Here is a 22443-nt window from a genome sequence, read left to right as displayed (position 1 = left end):
GGGGGGGGTTGGCGGGGAGGGACTTTTTGTCTTTGATGTTGTGCTTATAACAGATTTTGGTGAGTTAGGATCATGGATGGTGATTTTTGCAATGTCAGATAAATGTTGTTCTTCAATCTCTGTTTCAGGTTTCAACAGCTAAGTATGAATGAAGTACATATATGCTGCTCCAGCCATTTGAGAGAGAAATTTTTCTTCTTGACAATGTATAATAAAGAAAAATTAGAACCCTGTTTAGTATTGCTGGGTTGATTCCCGGAAGTACAGTTCAAGGTGCATCTTTCAAATCGACTATAATTGGAGAAAGACAAACGTCAGTTTCTTCAAGTCTAGAACCACGTTGCCCCACATAAAAAACAAAAACAAAAAAAAAGGTCTGCAACCATGTTCAATGGCTAAAGAAAATAAAATGCTTGCAATTTTGTAATGATTCAGATCATCTGAAGTGGTGTCAGGATCAATGATGAGTCATATACAGAGATTTTGGAGGCCATTTTTCTTTCCAATTGGCCACTTAGTTGAGCCATTTATTTTGTCAAGATACTTGGGGAAGAATTCATAAACTGTGTGTAATGAAATACATAAACTGTGTCAAATATGGATAAAGCTAAACACAACCATTCTATATCAATCCCATTCAGATTTGGACGTTATGGTATACCAATCTGATTGAAATACAAAGATAAAACAAATCTGAAAGTCCAATACAAGTTACATAAAACAAATGTGGAAGTCCAATACAAAGATAAAACAAATCTAGAAGTCCAATACCTAAACATAGAACTAACAACAATCCCAAATTACTTATATAACACTAGGTAACATACATGTAAAAATGCAAAATAACAATAAATCCGAAATAGCGTGCCTACACGCCTAAGTTTAGCTTCTTGTGCATTAAGCACCAACTCCTTTTGTATAACATCGTCGCATTTATTGGATAGTACCATCTGCACCCTCTCGAGGCGATCCACTATCTTACGCAGCTCAATCTCCCTCTTTTCAAGAAGCTCGAGTATCTTCTCGACCTCTTTCTCTTTCTTTAACAGTGAGGCTGTTCTTTCTTCAACTTGTAGGTCAATTACTTCATTACCATCCAACCACTTGAAAAACTTACAGTATGGTAAGCCCTGCTCATTTCATGCATATATTGAATTGTATTAGAAAATACTGAATTGTACAATATATGAAATTAATATATATAAAACATGTTTCGGACAACTAATAATGTAATTACCTGGGTATTGTACTTTGAACACCCTAAGAAAGGTCTTCTAGGATTTTTTGCAATACTTGACCATTTCAATGTGGCTTCGAGCTCGCAAAAGCACAATGGTTTTCCCAAAGTACTTTTGGGAAAAGATGAAGAAGATATTGATGAAGATGATGATGACATTCTAAGATTAACCCCCATAAAACAATTGAATAACAGTTTTATAATGGTGGAATAAAATTGAATAGCAGGAAGTTTTAATTCAGTATTTGAACTGCCCCTGCCCTAACATGAAAATATCATGCAACATGCAACATGCAAGGGGCAGAACAACATCAGATGAAGAACCATGTATGTGGTGGTTGGATGTGTTCACCCAACACACAGGATAAAAAAGATGCTGAATAGACAAAGAAGAAACCGAGGAAATGAAGGCATATAAAAAGCAATACCAGTTTGATACATGAGATAGTGGCTTGCTTTGGTAACCTTTACTTTTTACTGTCAATTTGCTTAGATTGGTAATTGTTAGATTGAGACTTCAAACAATTTTATTAATCTAAGCTAATAATTTGATTATATGTGCATGTTATTCTATAATTTGATTTAAGCTATAGTGATCTAAGCTAATCTAAGCTATAGTGATTATATGTGCATGTTATTCTATAATTTGATTTGCATTGCAAGAGATTTAAAATTCAATTATCTTGTGATTTTAATGCAGGCAGGATGTATTTCCAAAATATAGCACCCAAACTAACCATTTTCTTTGGTTTAAAAATGATGTGGAATGCTGCAATCCACATTTAACAGCATATGACAAGCATGTTAAATACTGCAAACTGTTCTTAAAAAAAGGCTGCATAACAAAGCAAAAAATAATAATTTGTCCACAACTAGTTGAGAAACATGAGAAAAAAAAAAGCAATCCACATCATTCAGCAAATGACAAACATTTCAAATAATAGTTGTGGACTGAACCGAACCAACCCTAGTTGGGGTAGCAGCGTGCATTCTATAGCTTTTTGTGCAGAGGCATTGGCAAGGTACAAACCAAACCCATTTAATTCAAATTACAAACTATATAAATAAACGGAATCCAAATCAAACCAAATCTCCAAATCAAGTAATGAATACTTTAAAATCACAGCACAAATTTGGTGGAATAAAAGTAAAAGCAACAATCCAAATAAAACCTGGGGAGTTAGTAGAGCACAGGGAGGACCGTGTCCACTCGCAACCTCAGGGGTGAAGACGACGGGGATGGAGGTTCGGGGGAGAGGGAGGACGATGGGAATGGAACTTTGCGGGGTCGTGGAGAAGAGAGAACTGTTCGCGGGTTCGCGTGGGTTTATGGGTATCAAGGCTGAAGAGGACGGGTAGATTAGGATTAGGGTTCGTGCGAAACTTTTGGGATTTTCTCTCTGGGTTAGGGTTCGTGCTCGTGCGAAACAGAGGGATGTGTAAATGGGTAAGGGTTCGTGCGTCTGTGCAGAATAGAAGGATGGGATGCGGGGGAAGGGTAGATTAGGGTTTAGGTTCGTGCGAAACGGAAGGGATTAAGTGGTAGGTTCGGGTTCGTGCGAAACGGAAGGGATTAAGTGGTAAGGGTTAGGGTTCGTGCGTGGTGGCAGAAGAAAGGGATGGGATGCGAGGGAAGGGTAGGTTAGGGTTAGGGTTCGTGCGTGGGGGATTTCTGGATATGGGATGCTAGGGAAGAGAGGGATTATAAGCAAGGAAAGTGGGAGGAAATGCTGGAAGAAGAGACCGAAAGCGTGCTTAATAAAATTAATCGCCACGACGTCGTTTAGCACTAATGCCACGTAGGCACGAGGCCGCAACGGGGACGCGGTCCGGTTGCGTTTAGCTTTTTCGATAAAAAAAAGCACTGAGACCCATGGTCACGTTACTCAAGACTCAAGAGTCGAGACTAGGTAAAATCTCCTTGAGAGCGCGTGGCTACCATCTGTCTTTCTCGACGAAGAACGAAGACTACCCCACCTCCAAGAAAGTCAGAGAGAGAAAACTATAGAAGCAATTTACGTACATATCTGGGCAAAGGAGATACGTTGATATCCAAACGCACCCTCCAATCATCCTCTTCGTCTCTTCTCTGAGAGAAACAGAGTCACCGTTTGGCTGTAATGCCCATTTCGGAGTTGACTGAGACCGATGCGTACTCGCCGAGTTCTCTGCACGTATGGCGTACGCTCCTGAACTGGTTGGCCTTCTTCTTCCGGATCTTCCTTCAGATCCTCAGAGCTCTCAGCCACCACGCTCTGCCTTCTTCCTCCTCCTCTTCTTCTTCTTCGTCTTTCAAGCCCTTACCGGTCGTTGAGCTCCCGGACCACGACTCGCCTGCCGCCTCCGAAATAGAAATCCCCGTCACCGCCAGAGACTCCGATTCCGACGAGCGTCTCGAGAAGCTCACGGTACGCTTTCTTCACTGCCATTTTTTTTTTTATAAAGTTCCTTAATTTGATCTGGCTTCTCGGATATATTTTTTAAAATTTTCTATCTACATAAATTTTCTCTCTTTTGCTCTTTTGCTCTCTTGTATGAGTGTGTTTCGATTGTATAATATTCAACGGTGAAAAGCATTGTTCTTTCAAAGTTCTAGATGGTTGAGTTTTATATTTAAAAGCAAATGATTTTAGTCTGTGGAAGATTTGAGCCATGTTTTTTTGCACGGTGGGTGAGATAATCAATTGCTTGGTAGTTGTGTTAGGACAAGAAAGAAGTCATATCATGGAAGGTGGAAACAGTGTTCGAAAATTGGGATCACGGAAGTTTAGTAAATATAACTGTATGTAGGATGGTAATATTTGACACGATTCATGAATTTAATATGAACACGATACGAAATTAGTGGATTCAAGTTTGATGTTAACGGGTTCGGGTCACAACAGATTGACCCGTTAAGATGATTTATAAACGGGTCAACCTGTTAAATACGAAATTAATCCATTTTGACTCATTTATAATTTATTTCAAAATTAAAATTTTATTTTTGTTAAGTTGTAATATTACTTATAAAAAAAAAATTATAATATTGATATTTTTCAGTATGCTTATACTTTTATTGTTTTTATTGATGGGATTATAATTTTAGACCTATGCTCATATTTGTTATTGTATGGTTTGTAATATTGGTTTTATTCTATGTTAAAATTTGAAAAATATTGATATATATTTTTTAAGATATTGTGGTTATTAATAAATATAAATGTTAACTTTTATGTAAAATTATGTTAATCGGGTCAAATGAGTTATGCAATTTATTTCAACCCATTTACATGAAATAAACAGGTTTAAATGAGTCGTGTCGTGTTAACATATTTTTAATTAATTATTAAACGGGTGACACAACTCGACCCGTTATCTAAATGGATTGAGTTAGGATTTGGAAGTTTGACACGTTTAGCTTAACAGGTTGGGTTTGAGTTGACCTATATAGTTGAATATTTATGACTTGACATGACACAAACATAATTCGAAAACACGATTTGTCACCCATAGGTGTAGGTGTACAGATACAATGTTATGACCGTCACAAACTTCAATTGAAAGCTGCTACCTTCCTTGATGGATTTGGCAACTGATAAATTCACCTGCAGGTAGTTCTTGACTTGGACGAAACTCTAGTATCTACATATGAGACATCTAATTTGCCAGATAGCGTTCGTAATCAAGCAACAGAAGCTGGGTTGAAGTGTTTTGAACTGGAATGCATATCTTCGGACAAGGTGCTTTCATAATAATCGTTTTGTATCTCATACTTCTAATATTATTTCATATGAATATATCTTCACATGAATATGTTGGGATTTGAAGGAATCTGAAGGAAAACCTAAGGTCACCTATGTTACAGTTTTTGAGCGCCCAGGATTGCAAGAATTCTTGAAAGAAGTCGGTCGATTTGCGGATCTTGTGCTGTTTACTGCTGGTCTTGAAGGTCTGCTCATCACATAATTTTTCAGATTCCCTTCCCGTATCTCTTTTCCCATTTGCTCTTCTACAATGTGATCTTTATTTATCCTCACAGGTTATGCTAGACCACTTGTGGACAAAATAGATACTGAAAATCGATTTGGTCTTCAACTTTATCGCCCTTCTACAATTAGCACGTAAGTGCTGCTTTCTTCTCTTTGTGAATTGTGATCTTCTCCCCCCCCTCCATCAGCCTGTGAAATTCATAACCTGTTATTCGTGTGAAATTTTTTTCATTTGAGGACTTTTTGCTGCTTATGATGTCTCATTCCAGCACCTATCTTTTCTTCCTCATGTTTCATTTTCATCATTCTATCTCACAAACTTTGGTCAAGTATAAAGCTTCAAGGTTAATAATTCCGCGAGCATACATTTCTATAAGTCATTTAAGTACGCTTGTTGGAGGAATGAACTTTCAAACGCTCCCTTTCATAAAACCTTTGATTCTGTTAAATAAATTACAGCGAGTATCGGGAGCACGTGAAGGATCTCTCCATCCTATCAAAGAATCCCAAACGAATTGTCATTGTTGATAACAATCCATTCAGTTTCTTGTTGCAACCACTGAATGGAATTCCTTGCATTCCATTTACTGCCGGGCAACCCCATGACACACAGGTATCAGTATTTGCATTTGATATCCCAGTTTCTCTTCACCAATTAATTTCACCATTGGCAAGTTTTTTATTTACTGTTTATTTTTTTACTTGTTGATCAGCTTTTGGAAGTCCTCCTTCCACTCCTCAAGCACCTCTCTCAACAGAAAGATGTGAGACCAGTGCTCTCTGAAAGGTTCCATATGCCTGAATGGTTTCAAAAGCAAGGGATTCCTATTTCTGCTTGGACATCTGAGGATACGGGCTCCTTGCAATAAGAGCCGCCCTTCTTCTTTGTACAATCCTCCACGATTACTTTTTCCCAAAGGCAGCATCTCATCATTGGACTAATTGTACACTGGAGTGATGAAAGCTCCTTCGAAGTTCAATTCGAAGATGTCAGCTACTGCGAACCGTGGTCACAAAGGTACCCCATTATGCAGATTCGTTAAAATTATCATAGTTATGTAACTCGATTTTCATGCTCGTGATCCTCTTGATTGTTTTTGTAACTAATTAGAAATTTGTAAAACAGTTATTATTAGCTGTTTAGGCCCCATTTGGATATAAAATTGGTTTCATTTCATCTCATTTTATCTCATCTCATCATTATAATTTTTTAAATTTTCACATAAAATATAATAAATAATTCAACTTTTTTAAATTTTAAAATAATAATAATATTAAAAAATAATATTTTAATAATATTTTATTCAAATTTTAACTTTCATCTGAAACCATCTCATTTTATCTCATTATCCAAACGGGATTCCCTGATGCTCAAAACTATTTGAACAGACAGGACCGCTAATTATTTGCTGTGTACATGTTTTGTGCGGTGCATGTTACGATTCGAGATCTGGATTACCTGAACTTGCCAAAGCTATGACTATGGACGTGAAACAGGAGCACATTGGATGAGAACAAGGGCATTGCATACACCAGATGCCTCCCAAGTTCACACGCATGAATTTATCTAGACACGCTGTTGTTGAATCAAAGGTTTAGGTTTGTGTTTAAGAAGCCAAGAAATCCCACCTCTCTCTCTCTCTCTCTCCATTTTCTTCTTTTAGATACAAAGGGAAGAAAATTAGAGGCCATCCTTGGCAGCCCCCTTTGTGAAAATAACACGGGTTGCCCAATCTTAGACCTGAGGCCTGCGCCACCTAAGGACGTACAATGGACCAACCCTCGAGTGAAGTAAGGTGTTATTCACAATAAGTTAGTAACAAGCACACGCCCTATCACTTATACACAGCTCGATAGATGGGGTATAAGCTAAGGAAAAAGGGTAATCTTATTTCTGTTTTGACAATCAACGAGGGAGAGAGAAAATTTGAGCCCTTGTAAATGGTTAAACCCCGGGCTATTGACTCGTCGGCATAACTTCCATTAAAGTTTACTAGAGGAGCTTGTGCCTTGTGGGAGTCTTTCACTTGCTCTCGGCTTGTGATCTTGTGCAGCTGAGAATTATCTGGCAGTCTCCGACAATGGGGAGCAGAGTGAGGACACTCTGCCCGGCCACATGGTCGGCGGTTGCCTTGTTAAGTTGTTAATGATTACTATCAATCAGATTAGTTAGCAGTCCAACATCATGTTAGGAATTCAGGCTACCCACATGTGACTTTTGCAGCTTTCTTTATCCTTAAAGCTTATCACTGTCAGTGCCAAGTAGCAGCATTAGCTGCGTTGTGAACTTTTCCTTCAAAAGGATGATCTTTCCGTTTATTTCCCCCACTTTGTGTATTATGCTTTTCTCCCTTGGCTTTCTATGCATGTCTTTTTCAATGTTGTCTTTGAATATTCCCTGTTCTCGTGCCCCGCCCCAAAAAACCTCATGTTTTAGAATCGTGGTCTAGAGTTGGTGAAACAAGGGCTATGTACTTTTTGGATTGTCACGATAATTGAAGTTTGAATTGACAAAGTTGCACAAGCTTGCTACCTAACCATATACCGTATGTGACCAAAACTGCAGAACTTTGTAGAAAATTTAGAACCATATCATTATGATGTGATTAAATGTTTAGCAAATAATAAATTAAAAAAAAAAAAAAAGAGAGAGAAAACAGAATCATCTTTGTTTGGTGGAGGCAATTACAGATTTAAGAAACGAATTATAAAAACAAAAATCATTGTATTATGCTATTGCTACATGATGTATGTCTTTGACTCATTCAAATACTCTTAAAAATAAAGATACGTCTAAATTAACCAAAATAATAATTAATATATATATATATATATATGATGGGTATTACAAATACCAATGTTGTAATAATATTGCACAAGAGCTATGATTACGTACACTGATGAGGCGCCGGGGGGGGCCTTGACGTAGTACTTGTTTTATTTTTATCCTAGTGTCCTGTTGGCTACCTTTGTTTCTACTCTTTTATCACTCCATTCTAGTAGTGTTGTCTCTGGGATTGATTTAGCTGTCATTACATTTGGTCCCTCGGCATTCTCTTCCTCCTTTTCTTCTTGTTGTTTTCGATAAGATGCCCCCAAAATAATATATCTTGCTGTTTGTTGTATGGAACTGAACCTTTTTTAGGAATATTCTTGACAATCTATCAAAGCACCTTTTCTGGTTTTTCCTATTCAGAAGCAGAACCATCTTTCTGGAAAAAGTATTTGTTAGAAATAAAAAAGAAAACGAACGAGAAAATTCAAAGGAAGGCTGTTTTCTAGAATTCTCCTTACGAGACTTGACCAGTTAAAAAAATGAGTAATGTTGTTATTGGCAGTGAATTTATCATCATTTTAATAGTATCAATTGATGGGGTGTAATTAAAAAAAAAAAAAAAATTTTATTTTGATTAATTTAATTAAAATATGTTATATGATTAAAATAATAAAAATATAAATAAATTATTTGGGTCTCGCATTCCGTGAAAGTGATTTAATTAACTCTATGGTGTTTTTTGTTTTAAGAGAGAAAAGAAAAGAAAAAACTCTCTGGTCTCTTTCGTTTGCTCTGTATTATTTTCTCTGTGCTCTAACACGAATTTAATGGCGATTGATTGGGGGATTACGGTTATGAATTTTGAAACCCATTGGCCACTCTTAATAAGGAATAAATTAACACAGCACTCCGATTTTGCTTTGCGGGAAAAGAAATTAAGGAAATGGCAGCCTCACCTAAGTCAAAATGCGCCGTCTGTATAGACGAATATTTATGAGTCGCTGATAATTAATCGTCACCTGTACAAACTACAAACTCAGAGCCCCAAACCTCTGGCGCTCTCTCTCTCTCACAATACACACAAGAATCCCCTATAACCTGTTACCTCCCCCTCTGTCTTTCTCTCGGTCTTAAAGGTACGGTCTTCTCTCTCTGTCTCTGTCTCTCGTCTCGGTCAACTGCGCCAATGAAGCAGACTAGACTCCATCCTACCACTGCTTTCATAAAAACAGAGTCTTTTAGATGACGAAACTACCCTCCTCCGCCTCCGCCGTCGGCGTCATTCTCACCATCCTCGTCATCATCTCCAGGACACCTTCAACCCATGCGCTCGGCTCCGGCGCTACCCTTGCCATCAGCTACGATTCGGCCACTGTCTGCGGCATCGTCGCCTTCCAACCCAGGCAAAGCATCCAATGCTACCGACGTGGCCAAATCATTCCCATCGATCCCAACGTCAGCTTCTCCTCCATCTCTGGCGGCCGTAACTTCTTCTGTGGCCTCCGCTCCGGTGGCTACAGCTTCCTTTGCTGGTTCACCACTGAGTTTTCCACCAGTACCTTCGACCCCCAACGAGTTTACTTCAACGACACTGTTCTATTAGAGAACCTTTCCGTCGGTGACGACCAAGTCTGCGCCACGGTGGTTCGTACAGGCTCCGTCAAGTGCTGGAGAGGTAACGGCGCGGTTCGACTGCCATCTGCGTCCGATGCGTTTGTGTCAATATCGTCTGGGTTTGGATTCTCTTGCGGTATTTTGAGGGACAGCCATCAGGTTCGCTGTTGGGGAAGAAATACAGTTTTAGCGAATCGGACACAGACAGAATTTGGGAACATGTCGATGACGAGTATTGTAGCGGGTGGCTCACATGTTTGCGGGGTGAATTCTACTGGGTTTGTGGTTTGCAAAGGTAATAACGATTCTGGGCAGTTGAATATTCCTTCGAATCGGCCGTGGGAATTCTCGACATTGGCGCTTGGAGCGAACCATAGTTGTGGAATTCGGCGAGCGAATGAATCGGTTGTGTGTTGGGGTGGGGAAGGGGAGTATTCAGTGAATATGACACAAGGGGTTTCGTTTACAACGATTGCTTCCGGGTCGAATTTTACTTGTGGCTTAACTACGAGCAATTTCTCGATTATATGTTGGGGACCCGGGTGGCCCGGTGAGGCTAATTCTAGTTTAATGTCTGATCTTCCTAAAATTCTTCCAGGGCCTTGTGATAATTCTTCCTGTGGCGAGTGTGGTCTGTATCTGCTATCTCAGAGTATGTGCTCTGGTTTTGGGAATATTTGCAGGCCCTGTCTGACTCAAATTTCAATGCCGCCGCCGCCGCCACCGCCAGTATCATTTCCACCAGGGCCAACGGGTTCATCCCCATCATCTCGATCGAAGGGATTGCGGGGGGGTTTATTGGCGTTTTGCATTGTAGGGTCGGTTGGAGCTTGCGCTGGTATTTGCACAGTAATTTACTGCTTGTGGACTGGAGTTTGTTTTGGGAAGAAAAAAGTGCATAATTCAGTGCAACCCACAATTACTAGAGATCCCAGTTCTAACAATGGCACAACCTCAAACAATAGTCCGCCTTCGAGATCATCCACCATTAGGCGTCAGGGCTCGAGAATTATGAGGCGCCAGAGGAGTGGAACCTCATCCAAGCACGCAGACAGGGCTGAGGAATTTTCATTAGGCGAGCTTGCAGCAGCCACCAACAATTTCTCCCTAGAGAACAAGCTTGGTGCTGGAAGCTTTGGTGTTGTGTACAGAGGCAAGTTAACAGATGGCCGAGAGGTTGCGATCAAAAGGGGGGAAACGGGTACAAAGACGAAGAAATTTCAAGAGAAAGAAAGTGCATTTGATTCAGAATTGGCTTTCTTGTCCCGTCTTCACCACAAACACTTGGTCAGGCTTGTTGGGTATTGCGAGGAAAATGATGAAAGGCTCTTGGTTTACGAGTACATGAAGAACGGTGCTCTTTATGATCATTTGCATGACAAAAACAATGTGGAAAAGAGTAGTAGTGTTTTGAATTCTTGGAAGATGAGGATAAAAATCGCGTTAGATGCTGCCAGAGGGATTGAATATCTTCATAATTATGCAGTGCCAACAATAATTCACAGAGATATCAAGTCCTCTAACATATTACTCGATGCCAATTGGATAGCAAGAGTATCTGACTTTGGATTATCATTACTGGGTCCAGAATCCGATCGTGATTACAGACCGACGAAAGCAGCCGGAACTGTTGGTTACATTGATCCTGAATACTATGGTCTAAATGTATTGACGGCAAAGAGTGATGTTTATGGACTTGGAATAGTACTATTAGAGCTTTTGACAGGAAAGAGAGCAATATTCAGGAACGGTGAAGATGGAGGAGCACCCATAAGTGTGGTGGACTTTGCAGTGCCAGCAATTATGGCCGGAGACTTGGTAAAGATCCTAGACTCCAGGGTTGGGCCACCAGAGCTGAATGAAGTAGAAGCAGTGGAGCTGATGGCCTATACTGCACTGCATTGTGTGAATTTGGAAGGGAAGGACAGGCCAACCATGGCTGACATTGTGGCTAATTTGGACAGGGCATTGGCTGTCTGTGATGTTAGTCATGGGAGCATCTCTAGTGGTACGATCTCCATTGTTTCAGAATGAAATTTCTAACCGGAAAGCAAGGAAAAAAACATAATTTTTGTCCAGTTTTTTATTGATTTTTTTTTTCCTGGGATCATTCATATTTGGTATGATTATTGTTGTAAAATTTAGGAGTTTCCTCTAATTGAGCTGTAGTGTAGGATTTTGTGAACACTGACAGCCAGGAAGAACGATGATTACATGATTTATTTCAAGGAAAAGGCATTCTTTTTGCTTTGTTCTCAAGTTGCTAAGAAGCTTTCAATATTTCCATCATTATTATGTGCCGGTAATGAATGTAGTCTGACTTGGTCGGGATTGCTCTTTTCGAGTTTTGACCAAATAATTTCGTTCACGCAAAGCTGCAGAGGGTGATCCTCACTCAATTTGACAGGCATATATGCCCAAGCAAAATGCTAGATGCCCCGCGGGGTTTCAGCTGGACTCTAGCATTTTTTTATGTAATTTTTTTAGGTTCTTTTTTTTTTATATATAAATATTTTTAATATTTTTAAATATTTTTAAAAAATAAAATAAAAATGATAATATTATTAAAAAAATATTTTTTTAATCACGAAATAGAATAAAAAATAATATTTATTCTATTTCATGATTAAGGAAATATTTTTTAATAAATTTTTTTTTTACTTTTTGATTAAGGAAGTATTTTTTAATAATATTTTAAATTTATTTTATTTTTTTAAAATATTTAAAAGTGTAAAAAAAATCTATATAAAAAATAAATTAAAAAAATACACATAGAAAAGTATATGCTAAGCCCAACGGAGCCTCCAGCGGAGATGTAGCATGACAATTTTAAATATATTTTAAAAAAAATTATAATATGATTAAAAAATATTTTCTTAATCATGAAGTAAAATATAATTTTTTATTTTACTTCTTGATTAAGAAAATATTTTTTAATATATATTTTTTTCTTTATGTTAAGAGAATATTTTTTTAATAATATTTTAAATTTATTTTATTTTTTTAAAATATTAAAAAATTTATATAAAAAATTATTTAAATAAAACATATTCCCAGCAAGAGATCCAGCAAGGACTGTATCATCACCCATATGCCTAAAGACAGAACCAACGAAGTATGTAAACAGAGATTGGGTTTTTGACTTTTTTCACTTTTTGGACCATACGTGCACCTTGGATGTGTGCCCAGAGACGCGGCTGAGCCCCACACCTACTCTCAACTTTGTCAATCTTGCTATTTATTTATGAAAAAAGGAGTAGATGGGAAAGTGGTCCGACCTTTTGAAAGAGAGTGTAGTCTATACTTTCCACGTTGGGAGGCACTTTTGACTTTGAAAATTCAAGAATAGTTAGTTACTGGGGAAAAGGCCTAGCAGTTTCTCAGCTCTTATTTGATTCATCTCAATATTTCGAATCATGATTCATGCTTTAGGTCTTGGAAATAAAATCATTAAAAAAAAGACCAACGGTGCCTCTTAAAACTTTAATAGCCAGAGCATAACGTCCCATGTCCTTCCTTCATGCTACTATATTTAATACAAATTGAATGAGGCTATAAATATATTGACAGCTTACATGAGTGTGTGAAGCGGACTCGGAGAGGCTGCGTTTATAGGTGGCCGGTGACCCATCACCACTTGCCTTTGGTCCTATTTATTAGGCTGTTTTGATGAAAGAGCATGTACACAAACTTCAATGCTGATTTATAACAAAAATGCAATTAAAGTATGGAATGATAGAGAGGACCCCACGGTTGCACATGAATAAACTGAAAGAATCATCCGTTTCTTTCTTGCTAATCGGAATTTAAATACAAAATAGACTAAAATGACAATTCAACCACCACTCTCCGCTATGGGAGACAGGAGATTCCCTCTGGAAACATGCCCGTGCCCCCAAGGGTTTTGCTTTCTTACCCCGTTTGCTTGCAGGACAGGTAGCGTTCGCTATGTTGATTGCAACTTTTCTAATTAACAAAATAGATTAATTCTTTGAATAAAACTTATAAACTCATATGCCTTTAAGGAAATTTATACTATAACATATTAGATTATAAAGCTATTTATCAAGTAGATCTCAAATATTATATAAAATCTTATGAATTTACTCTTGTAGAATCGTTTGATTTTACAGATGAGATTAAATTTAAATGAGATGAGTTAAGATAAAAGTTAAAAGTTAAATAAAATATTATTATAATATATTTTTTTAATATTATTTTTGTTTTGGAGTTTGAAAAAGTTAAATTGGTTATTTTATTTCGTGTGAGAATTTAAAAAAATTGTAATGATTAGATGAGATAAGATGAGATGAGATGAAAAATTTTGTGTGAGAGAAATAGGAGATTAATGACAATATTACTATTTCTTGAGTCAAGTCATAGCTTGGACGACGACAAAATCAATTTCATCTATTTAGTGTTAAAGAGAATGCAACCGATAAGGTGTCTTAGCAAGCTAAATGGATTTGTATTCACATGTTTTTTTTTTTAGCTCGAGAATTTCACAAAGTAAATTATCTTGAATATGATCTATTGTTTTAAATATAGATACATCTGAGTCTTCTTTGCACATGATATTTTGATATAAATGGATCACAATAGTCATAACTAAGAATTAATTATAAGATTTTCTGGTCAAATTAGTCGTTGATTTTTGGATTCAACATTTTAATTAAGTTTGATCAGCGAAACTTCTCGAGGAAATCCATTTGAACTATAATTGTTGGAAGATGGGACACTATTATGCACGTAAAATCCCCAAAATCCACGACGTTGACGACAAATTCTCGCACACCCTCCTCCTTCTGTTGCTTTCAGGTGTCGTCCAACAGACAAATTCTCACACACGGCTGGGGAATTTAAAAAAAAAAAAAACGAAAACAAAGAAAATAACATAAAAATTGATTGTGAGACCGAGTCAAACACGCGTTTGCTGTGTCGGCTAGCTGCTTTCACACGTGTGCCTTACGTTTACACTACTTTGTAAATAAATAGTAATCTGAGGTTACAAAGTTAATTACAAAGTTAATTTATTTTTTAATTATTTTGTTGGAAGAAGAAGAAGAAGATTCAGACATTTTGTTGAAATTACACATCTTGGGCCAAACGCTTCTTCCAGCATCGAAATCAGTTTTGGGTCCAACATATCAAAGCCCAGAAACAATCAGATTACATAAATTCTTAATAATTTCAATAAAATCTTCGATCCAAATATGGCTGGCATTTACCAATTCATCGTTTATGCCTTATGGGGCAAGCTCACTTACAGAAAAAATTTCGGAAACAGAAACAAGTAGAAAGAAAGACCCACAAAAACACATTGCTAGTTTCGCACACAACTCATGAAAAGTACAGACAGGCCTGGATCTGATATGTGTTATAACATAAAACAGAACAGAAGGCCTTAAAAACAACGAGAACAACAATTATCCACAAAATTATTACAAAAAAGGACGTGCAGTGCACATTCAAAAGCTGTACATTATTTTGCTCCTTTTTCCACCTGGCTGTAGATTGGAACCACCAAAATGCATCACACAAATTCAAAGCGCATAAGAAGCTTTACAGATTTGTACTTCTCTCCCTCACGACTATGCAGTGGAACTGCTCGAATCCCGCTTCTTAGTTCAGACACAGGTAGACATGCTTGGCCTCCAAAGTCATCCTTTTCAGACATGTCATACTCATGAACTTCAATCCGAAGCAAAGCCAGTTCTGGGACAGTTAGTGGGAACTCAAACTCCTCATTCCAATTAGGCACCCAATTGTCCTCCAATGTCTTCGTTTTCTTCATAACTGTATCAGCAGGAACTCCAGCAATTCCGACCTGCACACAGATCGAGCAAATCATATCTTAAATGGAGAAACTTTTCAAAAAGACCATGAGTTGCTGAAGGGCATCCTGGGAAGAAATGGGGATGCTGGGTAAAGCATAGAGACCAACCAATTGCATAAGCCACGACTTGTGAATTAAAGGCAAGACACACGCTGTTAAAGGCAAAACTCAAGACATTGATAAGAATCACAGCAGATGAGCAAGGCACACCAGAGGTCAAACTAGAACAGAATGCAGGCTTTATGAATCGAGACATTTTTCATAGATTCCATCAACTTACCCTTGCATAGAAATCTGGTGGGGAAAATGCATCAAAGTGCGTGTGAGGGAAATCATAATACCATCCTTCACCCATATACACAGTGACCTGGTGAATAACAAAAGAACTAACCCTTGATCAAGACATAAACAAAAAAAAAAAAATAGATGTATATTGTCGAAGGCACTTCCCTGAATCACTAAGGAAACTAAATGCAGCCAAAAGCTCTGGCACTAAAAAGCACTTACCTTCAAAGTCTCTTTCACTGTTAATCTAACTTTAGGGTCAAAGACCTCATTATCTGGATCGGTCTTCAATAGGAAATCCGGTTTTTTAATATAACCACATCCACCATTTGCTCTGAACATTCCATGCATCAACCACAGTGATCTTCCATATCCCTGTTATAGGGTAATTACCAGAGGTGAACTCTTTAGAACAACTTTCACAGGCAGAGATCAGTATTAGGACCAAACTTAATTCACTGATCAGCAAGGGTCATAGAGACAATCAAATAGTCACAAAAGTTCCAAATGATCAAATCCAATAGCATCTCTTTCCTATCAGAAAAGTAGTTCTGTGTGGGGAATACCATGGGCAATCATAGACATACACGTGCAGATCACTTTTCTAATGGCTCAAGTTAAAAGAAAATACTGCTACAAATTTCATACACGAGCAGCTAATTAATTACTATACTCATAACTTCAGAACAAAAGAAAAGGAAAAATAAAAAATAAAAGAGCAGCAATTTGATCAAATGATAAGGGAATAGTTAAAGCAAGATATCCCCGACTTAAAAAAGTTAAAAAGAAGAAAACAAAAACAAACAAACTAAACAAACCTGCATGTTAAATGCAACCATTTGGGCTCCATGCGACCACCCAATTAGGGGGTTGTAATTTGATGAGTCAATGCGTGTACCCTTTGGATAGACCCTCAGAATATTTCGCTGTGTAAACCTACAGCAAAACTATCATCAGAACATGGAAAGACTTTTTTTTGGGAATCAAGATTTGAATTTTTATATATGTAAAAATGTTACAGTAGAAAACTTATGGTAGTTGCAGGAGACTACTGGCACTAAACACCTGAAGGCTGCAACTGATTCAATGTATAGGACCCACCATAGAATATCAAGCCTGAGACCTGTCTCTGGCAATAACTTCACACAACCAGTTAATTGTTATCCTGCCAAAAGAGGCCCTTCCTAACCATGGCTACTAACATTTTAAAGTAAGTGATCGACCAAAAATAGCAGTACCACCATATTGATTCATCTTATAAAGAGGATCTCTAGTAGTTGGTTCTTCCTCTGCACTAATTCATCACATGAACTGTGTCAGAACAGCACTTTTAGATCATCCTTAAGGTTTTTTGGTTGCTGAAGAGAAAAAGCCTTATGTTGGTCTGGCTCAAACATGACAGACATTAAAACATACAAAAGTAGCCATACTGCCCACTCCGAAGTTCATCTGCTGCAAAATTGGAATTTCTACTAACCCTAGACATATTAATATACAAAACGGTACCCCTAAGCTTCCAAATATCATAAACTGAAGTCTCAACACTCCAGTTAGACAGCACCTTCTTTTTCAGAATGTGTACGATTAAAAGGTGCAGCATAGCCTTCCACCAGAACATTACCCCAGCTCCCTGTTGTACTAGCTCTAGAGCCCATCTCACAGCTAAGGCCTCCGCTAAGATTCAGTTATTATAGTCCATATAACTAGTACTTTAGCTTGATAAATCTCTAGCAACGATTCTCTTTCTCACTGATATATCAATATATAAATTCTCAAGTGGAGGGCCCAGTCATGCAAATTGTGTGGCATTGGCATCTGGTTACTCCTTGGGGGTGGTTGTTTAGTCTTTAAACATGTAGGACCTAGTAATAGTGTGCTTTGGTCTTTGTGGAAACGAGGATCTAAAAGCCCAAGAAATGGGAGCGGGGGTTAGTAAATGGCCAATGAGCTCTACTGTTGATGTTGCTTGGATTGCTCCAAACCTCAATTATTCCCCAACCATGCCATTCTCATGAATTGAAACAAGGAGTAGTTAATCTTCTTCCTGTTGTTGGCGTAGGGACCAAAAATTGTTCTTCATGCGCATAAAATCCGCGATGTTCTTACTTAATAGGCAAGCAACAGGGCACTATTCTCCAAAACAATTCTCTCCCATGCAACTTGCATTCCATAAGTGTAGTAGACCACTTTGAAGAGAGTAAAGAATTGACAATGATGGTAAGGGTTGCTAAAATAATGTTGGTGAACTTGCAATTCGACAGTTTTACAGTACAAGAAACAAGAAAATCTAGATGTACTCTTGCTAAAGAAAGAAACTTGGAGTTCAATGGCCATGATGAGAAGCTTCGAGGGGAATGTGAAAATAAGAAAGGTGGAGATATGTAACTTGAAGAGAAGAGAAAGCATGAAGAATCTCTGAGGGAGATAAGGGCTTTCTTTGTCAAGCTCTAATGTCATTTAACTATCTTTCAAGGTATGTCAATAAGGAATATTACAGAACATTGAGCTTCTCTGCACCGAGAAACACAAGCAAAAACTCAAAAAACCAGCCTGGATGAAGCTTTTTGCATGAATATCACTAGATGGGAGACATTCTTGTAACCATTGAAAACATGCCATAGGCACAAATGAAATCTCTTTGCAAGACCTAAAGAACAAAAAAGGCAAAACACAGTTAGAGAAATCGTGTTAATACCTGACAAGTTCTTTCCCATGAGTCAGTACAGCCTTTTCAAGTTGTTGCTCACTTAAGCTAAGGCGTCTAACTTTCTCAGGGTCCACCTTGAAACATTCTTGTAATCCACCTTTTGGCTTACCAGCGTGAATGGTAATTAAACGCTTGTATTCAGGTGCTGCATGTTGCTGCAACTTGGGATCTGCATCATCAAGATCTTCCTCTTCATTATTCCCTTCTTCATCCAAATCATTCTGCCAGAATATGACATCAGAAAGCGGAAACAAGAACTCAGTACCTCAAGTAAATCAGTGAACAAGTAAATTATATACATCTCCGCACCTTGTCATTTGCCACAGCTATGTCTTTCAGGTTTGAGACTTCCCTCCCCCAAGCTTTTTCATCACCTAAAGCTTTCCCTTTTTGTGAATCGCTTTCTTTTTCCTTGATTTCTTTGGCCTCAAGGTATTCCTTAGGTGGTTTGGTTGATATGATAATCTTTTTCTTCAAGGATTCTGGGGATGGAAACTCCTTCAAGGATTCTGAGCCAGGAGTAAAGAGTATGTCTCCAAATGTTTGAGTGGCCATCTAGAAATTGGTGAACATATTGTAAATTATTAGAAGACTGTTAAAACCAACATAAAATTAAGGAGAAAAACATTTTTTACCCTCCAATTAATTGATGCTTTACACTTTACACTCTAAACTATAATAGCTGACACATTGCATCCTCTATCATTGTCTATCAAATAGCACGTTCCATTAAAATTTTACAGACAAGATTACGCCATATCATCTATTATTGCCATCTTAACAGCCAAACTGAGATGGATGGTGCTATTTAACAAAAAATGGCAATAGGAGTATGTAATGTGTTAGTTTTGATAGTTCAATTGCACGGTATAAAACATTGTTATTGGAGGACGGAAAATGTATTTATTCATAAAACTAAATACTCACTTCAGCCACTTTAGCCTGAAGATCTGGTGTAAGGTGGTCTTCTAGAGTTATTACAACTGGATATTCAGATGCAATAAAGGCATGCTCCTTTATAGACTTCAAACATTTGATGAGTTCCACTGGCGTAGTTAGTGTCCTATACGAGAAAACCAATCTGCTAACTAAGAACATGGCAAGTAGAATATAATTAACTTAAATCGACCAAACCAATGGTTAATCCCAATAACTGGAGTTGGCTACATAAATCATTTTTTCGCCAACCAGCTCAACCGCGACAATTTACTTCACTACTTTTTTTATATAAATAAACCAATTTTATTAAAGGTGCAGGGGGGTGCAACCAGAGTTCATAAAGACTTATTTGAAAATTGAAGATATTCCAATTGGCAGTGGATATCATTGGAAAAGGTGTATTATTGTAACATAGAGGTACAATCTTATAGGAAAATTACAAATCTCACTCATTAAACTCTCTCTTGTATCAATAATATTACTATTTGGGTGGCAAATACTAGTTTCTAATTGTCAAAAGAGTAATTCTACATAAAATCATAAAGTGTGTAAACGCTGCGTAATCGTTTTGAAAAAGTATGACATCCATTATTAAAAAATTAATTTTTTTCATATGAATCTCATGTTTTATTCATTTTTTTCAAAACGATTACGACGGTTACACAATTTACAATTGCAAATATACTTTCTCTTGTCAAAAAAGATGGGAAGTCTCTTGCACCCATATAATGTGCACAAAAGTTCGCATGTTAAAGATCACACCTTCCATGAAGAACCTCCACATTATCTTTCTTGGAGTTCGGCCATATATCCAATTCAATTACCCGCACACCTTTCTGCAGGGCATTTATGATGGGGCCATCACTGCAGGCACTGCTCAGCTGATTCCCGGTCAGATAGGAATTGTGACCCGTATATATGAAATAATGCGACAGCGGCGCAGTCATATCATGGTGCACCTAGAATATAGCAAATGGTTACCAAGAAAGTGCTGTTGTTCTAAATTTACAGCAGCAAGTAAATTAATTAACAATTGTGTAAGTCCTTAGTCTGTCCTGAACTAGTAGTTATAAAGAAGGAAGATAACAAAAACGAAAGTGCAAAATAAGGAAAAACCATCAATTTAATGAAAATTGAGACACAAATTTTAGAGGATGTTCACTAAGAACAGATTCCGTGGCATAGGCATTTTGTATCGATCACGTTCATAAAAAGCAATCGCCAGTAATTAACTCTACAATAGTCTTCGTCAAACAATACATTGGTGATCGAAAGTTTGCTAATTTGACTACATTGGCCACGGTGGGCCCATAGAGCTTGCCGTCTTGTTCTTCCCAAATTGTTCCTTACGAAATTTGTGTAATCACAAATACGTGGCAGCATGCCACGTGATGCAAAAACCAAAAAAGAAAAAGCGTTGCATCATTATTATAAGCACATTCATAGGTCATACTGGTGACAGCTTGCTGAGAAAGAAGAATACTATTGGTGACAGATCGATAAAATAAAATAAAAAAGTAATAAACTTGACTTAGCTAAGTGACCTAAGTCCACCTCTTTCCTTTCCTTCCTTCCAAAAACAAACACATACTAACATTGTCTCTCTCTTTCCTTTTCCACCATTGTTCTCGGAATCAAACATGGAATTTTAAGTCTACAGCCAACGGAGGCTTTAAAAAGAATATTAAATTTCTACATGCCTTTTAGAAACGCAATAACAACAAGAAGAAGAAGAAGAAAAAAGAAAAGCAATTACAAGGAGACAACGAAGGCTTTAAAGAGTATGAGCATTACCCCGAGAGGTGAGAGAGGAGGGTTAGTGTCAGAGAAAAGGTACTTCAAGAAGGCCTCGACAGTAATGCCCTTTCGATGAAAGATATTGTGGTGCCGGAGGTCGTGGAGGCGGCCGAGACCGTCAATTATTGCTTGAGCGTCCTCTAGGGTGGCATTATGGTCCTTCTGGACCTCGACCAAGAACCTCCGGAGGTGATCAGCGGCCATAGTTCCATTCTCCGAGTACTGGCTGAATAGGATCTTGACATCGTCCGGTGCTTCCGCTGCGGCCAGCCTGAAGCGCCGGGGGAAGCAGAAGCAGATTTTGTAGGTCTGTTTGGACATATTGTTGTGTCTAGTCTGGGATGGGAGTGGAAGACGCAGAAATAGATCTATTTGATCGGATTGGGTTTTGGTACATTGTTTTGGCATTTCCCTTTGGGTTAATAATTTCAGCAGGAAGATGGTACTGATGGTCTGGGACCCACCCATCCCTATACATTTTTATTATAATAAACGTGGGAGGATTTTATTGGATCCCCTAAAAAAGTTGGCTTTGGCATATCCGATTATACTTTTTTCTTTATTCAGGACTTTGTTTGGTTTTCAAACTCATCTCAATTCATCTCAACTCATCATTACAATTTTTTTAAATTTTAATACAAAATATAATAAATAATTTAATTTTTTCAAATCTCAAAATAATAATAATATTAAAAAATAATATTCTAACAATATTTTATTATATCAACTCACTTCAACATCCAAACACTATCTTATTATCTTTTAAAATATTTTTACTAATAAAGATGAAAATTTATATTTAATCTCAGATTTTGTAAAAAAATTTTTTAATGAGACTCATTTTAATATATTTAAAACTTGAAAAATCTTTCTCATTATCTATTATTTATTATCTTATATTTTACATTTTATAAAATATATATTCATATTTTATAAAAAATATATATAAAAATAAATAATAACTGATTAATAGTATTCATATATATATATATATTATTATTCTCCTTAGGAAATAACATGGAGGACACAATTCGCATCATCACGTCATATCAAAAGTTTTTTTTTTTTTTAAAGTACTTTCAATTTTTAAATCTCTAATACCACCAACAACTGTTTGCAGTTCGAAATACACACCTTCATGATAGATTGATAGCCAAGACATCGATTTACCTTATATTTTGTTAAACATCTATTGGATAATTTTATTTAAAAAATAAATAGATAATATTATTTTAAATAAAAAATAAAATAACTTTTTCATCAATCTTTCAATTTAGTCTA

At 37.2% G+C, this 22443-nt stretch overlaps 3 protein-coding genes across 4 annotated transcripts; 2 read left to right on the top strand and 1 right to left on the bottom strand.

Annotated features, from left to right (window-relative positions):
* Positions 1-3190: 3190 nt before the first annotated feature.
* Positions 3191-7647, top strand: LOC108984743 (CTD nuclear envelope phosphatase 1 homolog). Of its 2 annotated transcripts, XR_004797719.1 has the most exons (7): positions 3191-3645; positions 4831-4959; positions 5048-5168; positions 5259-5340; positions 5668-5821; positions 5922-6226; positions 6598-7647. XR_004797719.1 is itself a non-coding variant. In XM_018956788.2 (6 exons), exons 1-6 carry the CDS (start codon positions 3358-3360, stop codon positions 6075-6077), a joined length of 930 nt encoding a protein of 309 aa, XP_018812333.2. In that variant the 5' UTR covers positions 3191-3357; the 3' UTR covers positions 6078-6390. The 2 variants fall into 2 exon arrangements, 1 of the variants encoding a protein (XP_018812333.2); XM_018956788.2 differs by lacking the exon at positions 6598-7647 and having other exon boundaries at positions 5922-6390.
* A 1131-nt stretch (positions 7648-8778) lies between these two features.
* On the top strand, positions 8779-11857 carry LOC108984745 (putative serine/threonine-protein kinase-like protein CCR3). The gene has a single exon (XM_018956790.2). The coding sequence runs from the start codon at positions 9227-9229 to the stop codon at positions 11630-11632; it is 2406 nt and encodes an 801-aa protein (XP_018812335.1). The 5' UTR covers positions 8779-9226; the 3' UTR covers positions 11633-11857.
* Positions 11858-14767: 2910 nt separating this feature from the next.
* LOC108984744 (phosphoinositide phospholipase C 2-like) lies at positions 14768-21611 on the bottom strand. The gene is made up of 9 exons (XM_018956789.2): positions 21160-21611; positions 20128-20324; positions 19354-19489; positions 18736-18981; positions 18415-18647; positions 16538-16655; positions 15942-16094; positions 15715-15801; positions 14768-15425 (listed from the first exon to the last, which is right to left on the bottom strand). Exons 1-9 carry the CDS (start codon positions 21568-21570, stop codon positions 15132-15134), a joined length of 1875 nt encoding a protein of 624 aa, XP_018812334.2. The 5' UTR covers positions 21571-21611; the 3' UTR covers positions 14768-15131.
* Between the last annotated feature and the right edge of the window lie 832 nt (positions 21612-22443).

The sequence above is a fragment of the Juglans regia genome, chromosome 12, assembly GCF_001411555.2.
Source record: "Juglans regia cultivar Chandler chromosome 12, Walnut 2.0, whole genome shotgun sequence".
Lineage (NCBI taxonomy): Eukaryota > Viridiplantae > Streptophyta > Magnoliopsida > Fagales > Juglandaceae > Juglans > Juglans regia.
This window is presented reverse-complemented; position numbering and strand designations above follow the sequence as displayed.